At 47.7% G+C, this 7,016-nt stretch overlaps 1 protein-coding gene across 1 annotated transcript in view; it reads right to left on the bottom strand.

Annotated features, from left to right (window-relative positions):
* Positions 1 to 4,437: 4,437 nt before the first annotated feature.
* The window catches only part of LOC129686209 (keratin, type I cuticular Ha1), a 3,587-nt gene continuing 1,008 nt past the window's right edge, over positions 4,438 to 7,016 (bottom strand). The window contains exons 3-7 of the mRNA XM_055620007.1: positions 6,811 to 6,967; positions 6,018 to 6,179; positions 5,802 to 5,927; positions 5,407 to 5,627; positions 4,438 to 4,867 (exon numbers count right to left, since the gene is read on the bottom strand). Coding sequence (XP_055475982.1) covers positions 4,714 to 4,867; positions 5,407 to 5,627; positions 5,802 to 5,927; positions 6,018 to 6,179; positions 6,811 to 6,967 — 820 coding nt within the window. The 3' untranslated portion in view covers positions 4,438 to 4,713. The remainder of the gene's footprint in view (positions 4,868 to 5,406; positions 5,628 to 5,801; positions 5,928 to 6,017; positions 6,180 to 6,810; positions 6,968 to 7,016) is intronic.

Raw genomic sequence — 7,016 nt, forward strand, 5'->3', positions numbered from 1 at the left:
GCTGGGGGGCACGCAGGGCCGGGAGGAGCAGCTGGTGCGGCAGCTCAGGGCAGGCAGGCAAGAGTTGCAAGACATGGTGTTGGGAAAGGTGATGGGAGGGCTTGGGACAGTGGTGAGCTGCTGGCGGTAGATGTGGGTGAGGTTTGAGTCTCTCCTTCCTTCGTGGTCTTTTTATACCCGTCCTAGTGGGTGGAGACTTGGGAAATAGCATAATTCCCTTTCCTGATGCTTCCTTCAGCTAATTTTTCTTCAAAATATGCTACTTGGATTGCTTTCAAAGAGTCCCCCCTCATCCCATAAAATTATTCCATTCGGCTTGTGTCACAGCAACTCTTCCTGGGCACAAGTGGTTGGGTGAAATCAGAGTTTCATCAGATGGCATCAAAGCAGGCAGATTCATCACAGTCACAAAAGGCTCACCCCATTACTCAGAGAGAAGGATAGCCAGGGACATGAGGTGGGGTTGTTTGGGCATCCGTGATTCCTTTCCTGGGAGGTTCTGTTGTTATAACCATAGCAAAGGCATTTGGGGCAAACATCCTTCCCATAGGCCTCTCCTCTCAAATCTACCCAAACTTCGGCATCCAGAGACATCATCCTTATAGAAGAAACTCACCCTGAACTAACGGCAAGCAGGCTGATACTTGGTACCGGCTGCACCCTGGGAAATGAGCAAATAAACAATAGTTGTGTGTTGGTGCTTGGGAAATGAGAATGTGAACTGAAAGCTGGATGGATGGATGGATGGATGGATGGATGGATGGATGGATGGATGGATAGGAAGGAGGGACAGACAAATGAACAGATGAAGAGGAATTGTTCTAAATAGAGGTTTGCACAACTGTAGGCCACAGCTATGTAAAGTACGCTCTTGGAGGACAGTGGAACTTTTAAGAAATGAATCCATTGGGTAGGTTATTGACATTGAGGAAAATACACACACACACACACACACACACACACACACACATACAAACACACACACACACACACGCCTGTACTTTTCTATCCTTAAGAAGCCAAGCCATGCATTGGGTCAATAATAATCAAAATTATCAATAATTCTAATGGTTCTAATAATTCTCATTTTACAGTACTTCCAGGAACACAACGCTCCATGCTCTCCTTGACAAGAAATGTGAAGTGTAAAATAGATGGAAATAAGATGGTTGCTTCTGGGTTGCCTCTGGGGAAACTAAAGCTCAGAAGATTCACAGGTCCTATCCAAGAATGTCAAGCTCTTGACTCTTGGACTGACTCAATCATTCTGTTTGAGAGGAGACAAAGCTCTCAGTCTTGGGGGAACTGAGTCTAGGGAGCGGGACGATTCAGCGGATGGGGTTCACCCACCTGTCCTTCTGACTGGTGTGGCCTGCACCTGAGCAGCTGGAGTCTGCCAGAATTGGGGGGGGGCAGACCCAGTCCACCCCCAGCTATGAGGTGTGAGGTAGGGGTGATGGGGGAGGCAAGCAGTCTAGGGTGTGGGACCCTTCAGCTGGCAGGCAGGTCACTCACCTGTTCTTCCTTAAAAGTTTTTTTTATGTGGCCCCCTGGTTTTTAAAAGCACCCCAATACTGAGAACTGCTGTTTTTCCACACATGGTGGCAATGGACCACCAGGAGATGGTTTTGGAAAGACATTTGGAAGTGTTTTGGGAACTGTAGAACACATTTATTCACAATATTTAGATGTGATTTAAAAAACATATGATGTGAGGATCATATAAGTTTTGTTCATACCATGGCACCCCTTTCTTGTAGACGTGATCTCCACTCAAAGCATGTGCAGAGCTTTCTGTCTTGGGGGTAGTGGGGGCACTGCATTTCTTTGATGCTCAGTTTGTAAACAACAAACCTTTCTGTTTGGGTATCAGCTTGACATTTGTGACTTTATTCGAAGAACAGCTGGGAATAAGGTATACAAGTTAGATAATTAAGAGCAAACAAATGGTCCAATTACATCAATTATGATCCATTACTGCCTTTAGAGTGGCTTTACAAAAAAATTAGTTTGGAATGTACCCATGTGAGAAGCCTGTGCATAGGGGACAATTTTGAAGAATGCCATGACCTAGATGCAGACATTCCATTCTTCATACATTATGGTAGAGACTTGTGTGTAACTATTAGTGGATCCTAGTTCTAATAACCAAATGTGACTTTAAGCAAGTTTCCAAACCTCAGTGTCCCTGTCTGTAAAATGGGTTTAACCTCTAACACTGTTATAATCATTCATTGTGATAACACCTTACTATTTTGCCCACCTCTCAGTAAATACTCAATAGGTAAGGGCTATATTGGTTTCCTGTTGCTGCTGTCATGAATTGCCACAAAGTTAATGACTTAAAACAACTCAAATGTATTCCTCAGAAGTCCAAAATTGGTCTCAAATCAGAGTGCTGAAAAACAAGAAATCAGGTAGCATTTTGCACACTAACCATGAAAAATCCAAAAAGAAAGCCGCTGAGGTGATTTGGTGGTAAAGACGTTTGCTGCCGAGCCTGAAGACATGAGTTCCATCCTGGAGCTCACATGGTAAAAGAAAAGATCAAATCCCTGTAGATTGTCCTCTGAATTCTGCCTACACGCTTGGCACAGGGGCACTCTCTCACACACACATATACACAAGAGCAATTTGTTTTAGATTTCCTAAAGGATCAAAGTTCAAAACACCAAAATCAAAACTGTAAAACTAGTATAAAAAAAAAATACAGAAGGAAATCTTTGTGACTCTGCCTTTGACACCAAAAGCTCGGGCAACCAAAAGAAAAATTGAATATCGACTTCCTCCAAAACAAAACTGTGCATGAGAAACTCAGTGAGAGCTGGCTTAGCAGTGAAGGGTGCTTACTGCTCGTTCAGAGGACCCAGGTTCGATCCCCAGCACCCACACTTACAACTCTCTGCAATTCCAGTCCCAGGGAATCCAATGCCCTCTTCTGGCTCCACGGGTAGTGCACACGTGATGCACTAACATATATGCAGACAAAACACTCACACACATAAAATAAATTAAAAAATCAAAAGAACTCCATTCAGACAATAAACACGGGCTGGGGGTGGAACTTGGCGACCAAGGACTTGCCTTACATCTGTAAGGTCCTGAGCTCAGGGTCCAAGCCTCAGAAAGAGGGGTGAATAAACCAAGGAGTTCACAGTCTGGGGGGAAATATCTACCGATCCTACATCTGGTGGGAAATAAGGTCCAGAATTTGTCATGAGCTCCTACAGCCAACCAACAAGAGAAAACATCTTGAAAGTGTATGAAAGATTTCAACTGGTAATTCTACAAAGAAGATACACAGACGGCCATCGAAAGAGATGCTCCGTGTCCTTAGCCGTTGGGAACATGCAGATGGAAACCACGATGAGGCACCACTCCACACCCATTCTGATGACTATTGCTTCAGACAAACAGGAAACAGCAAGCGTTGACAAGCATGTGAGAAACTGGAACCCAGTGCATTTCTGGTGAGGATTTTAAATGGTGCAGACACTGTGGCAAAGACACAGATTGACTCGCTTGATCATGTCAGTTCACAAAACTTGTTGTGTAATGATAGCATCCTAAGGGGACCTCATGGTTTTATGAAGTCGGGGCTCGTCATTTCTGTGGCTCTTCCTTACAGTTAAAGGAAGATGGGGTCCTTTCTTTATAGATCCTGCTCTCCTCACCCTCCCCCCCCAAAAAAATTGTTTCTTTTGGTATTCAGATATTTGTTTCCAGCACCAACTCAGTTGTTCTGGTGCAAGGTCCTCCATCTTAGGGTGATAACACTTCTTGCAGGTCCAACTTTATGCCTTTTAACGAACTGTGAGTAACTAGCGGTTGGGAGCTGCCTATAGGTAGCTCTCCCTGCCACGCCACTCAGATAGGCATTCACTGGGAACTGGTCAGACTGATGTGAGAAAAGCCCAATATCCCATGAAGAGTGGATGGATCTTCTGAGCCAGCGACTAGAAGCCCAGGCTAATAATGAAGACATCCTGGGTATGACAGGGAAAGGCAGGGGATTCCTTCACAGGGGACCCCTGAGGTCATCTGGATCACAATAACCCAGAATCATAGAGCACTAGATCCAAAAAATCCTACTGAGAAAAAAAAACAAAAAGTACTTTTCCAGAGCCCCTTTGCAGTCCTAGCTCGTGCTTTCTAGTTCAGACTTGGATATGAACAGCGCTGTGAGAATCCATGTCATGAGAGAAACAGAGAAATGATGAAGGGGAGAACAGCAGCCCAGCATCGGAGCAGCGTCACCCTCCCTCCTGACAGCTGCTCTACCTCACCCATGGGTCCAGGGTGTCTGGCTAGCCATCCGCCCATCAAGAGTCAAGCGATCATAAAGCCTGGCTTTCAAGTGGCTTTTTATAGAGTCCGCAAGTGGTGAGCAGGAGGCAACAAATGAATACCAATGAGAAAGGCATCTGCTTTTGCCAGGAAAATGTTTATTGGGAGATTACAAGGGAGGGACACTGGTACTTCAGAGTCCTCTGGGAAAGCCAAGGAAGAGTCAGGCGCTTCTGAAGGAAGAGGCAGGCAGGGTATGGTCGGGCGAAGGGTGCAGTAGATGAAGGTACAGTTTCTGGGTCTGTCGTCCTCTGGCCATTCAGTTTGTGGTTTTATTCCTATTTTGTGGAATGAACTAAAAGCAGGTCAGAGCTCTGGAGCGCTAAGCCCTGTGTCCTTGCTCCTTTGCCACCCCCCTCCCAGGTTCTAGCGTACAAAGGAATTGCATGGCCCACAGCGGGGACGGGGGACACAAGGTGTGCAAGGGGCAGGGGGCGGGCAGGGGGTGCAGGGGTTGGAGACGCAGGGCCCAATGGGCTTGCCGCACGCATTGCTTGTGGCGCAGGGGTTGCAGGGTAGCCTAGAAGTGAAGAATGGAACAGGAAGGTGAGGTAAGGCAGACATCAGGGCATTCCCCAAGGACACAAGTCCTGGCCTGGTCCAGAACATCCAGCTTCCCCCCTACTGCAAAACCTTTAAATCACCAAAACTCATCCTGTTACAGAGAGCCCCAGGTTCTACACAGACACCCCAAATCTATACACTCCCGGCTGTTGCCTTTGAGTAGGATACTGCCCTTTCCAAGCTCCTACTGCCCTTACACAGAGAACTGGAGGAATCTGCTCCAGCCTACCCAAGGGCAATTGCACAACCAGCTAAGATAGCGTGTGTATTAAGAACAGCTGTGTGATTTCGATTTGCACACCAACAACTGCCGTTAGCAAGCCATTTGATGTTCCTAACAGTGTGTATTGTGAGTTCTGTCTGAGGTCACAATACACACTGTTAGGTGGGAAGGTGTGATTTGCTTTCCCAAGGTAGTCAGTCTCTGAAGGGTCCATTTGAGTCTCACTCTCCACTATGAGCTCTCCTGAAGCCCATCCATAGCTATGCACTCACTTGCAGTCCTCGCCCTCCAGCAGGCTCCTGTACGTGTTGATCTCACACTCCAGACGGGCCCGGATGTCCAGCAGCACCTGGTACTCTTGGTTCTGACGCTCCAGGTCAGCACGGATCTCCCCAAGCTGGGACTCCACGTTGGTGATCATGTATTGCACCTGGGCCAGCTGGGAGCTGTAGCGAGCCTCACTCTCAGTCAGAGTGTTCTCCAGGCTGTTTCTCTGGGGGGAGAAGGAAAAGGCTGTCACAGGGCTGTGCCCTCTAAAGGCTCCTGCATGGCCTTCCAAAGAAGTCACAAGCTTCAAGAGCTTAGCAGAGGGAGGGTCCCCAAGGACGCCCCAGGGCTCTGCCCCCAGACTCCACACTGCTCAGCACCAGGTCTGGCCAGCACCCACCATGTTGTGCTGGGCCTGCAGCTCGATCTCCAGGGCGTTGACCGTGCGTCTCAGCTCGATGATCTCTGCCTGGCAGGACTGCAGCTGCTCAGAGCTGGACACCACCTGCTTGTTCAGCTCCTCAGTCTGCAGTGGACAAAGGGAGGGACAGGATCAGACCCTGCCTCAGGGCCCGAGGGGACTCCGTTCCTGAGTGACCACGGGCTCGATGCCCACCTGTGTGGTGAACCATTCCTCCACTTCCCGGCGGTTGGTTTCCACCAGGGCCTCGTACTGACACCTGGTCTCGTTGAGCACACGGTTCAGGTCCACAGTGGGAGCAGCGTCCACCTCTATGTTGAGGCGGTCTCCAAGCTGGCAGCGCAGAGTGTTGACTTCCTACAGATGCATAAAATCAGAATTACTGTCCGCAGTGAGTCACTGAGCTGCCACAGAAGGGCAGGCTAACAGACACATTTCCCATATTGAAAAACTGTGAAAGATTCCGAATGCAAAAAAATGGCTGGACTGGTTAAGATTGTATATCAAACAATTCTTGCTACAGAAGAAGAAGAGGAAGAGGGAGAGAAGGAAGGAGGAGGAAGAGGAAGAGGAAGAAGAAGAGGAGGAGGAGGAGGAGAAAGAGAAGGAGGAGGAAGGAGAAATATCATGTCATGGCCACTCAATCCTCACCAAGACTTGGGAAGTTTAGAGACAACATCCTTCCACCATGACTTATTGACCTTAGCAGGAGAACAATCACCTCACTAATACAGCAAATCCAGAACTCTACAGCTTGGTGGATAATTGCTAGCAAACAGAGATGTCTGGGAAACAACACATGGATTTTAAACATAAGACATATCCTACCTGAGAACTAGAACAAGCTCATCCCTAGTTTTCTCTCATCGGGTCTTGGTGGCTTTGAAGGGTTTCATGAAAGCGTCCTGAGGTTCACAGTTATACCCTTAGTTCTTCTTCTCCAAAACCCAAAGCCTGAAGCTCAGCTAGTTTCTTCAGTTAGTCTCACCTCCTCATGGTTCCTCTTGAGACACAGCAGCTCCTCCTTGAGGGACTCCACCTGAGCCTCCAGGTCAGACTTGCAGAGGGTCAGCTCATCCAGGATCCGGCGTAGGCCATTAATGTCTGACTCCACCAGCTGCCGCAGGGACAGCTCTGTCTCGTACCTGAAAAGAAAAGAAAAGAAAAGAAAAGAAAAGAAAAGAAAAGAAAAGA

This window comes from Psammomys obesus, unplaced genomic scaffold (assembly GCF_907164565.1).
Source record: "Psammomys obesus unplaced genomic scaffold, mPsaObe1.curated_primary_1811, whole genome shotgun sequence".
NCBI classification, from domain to species: domain Eukaryota; kingdom Metazoa; phylum Chordata; class Mammalia; order Rodentia; family Muridae; genus Psammomys; species Psammomys obesus.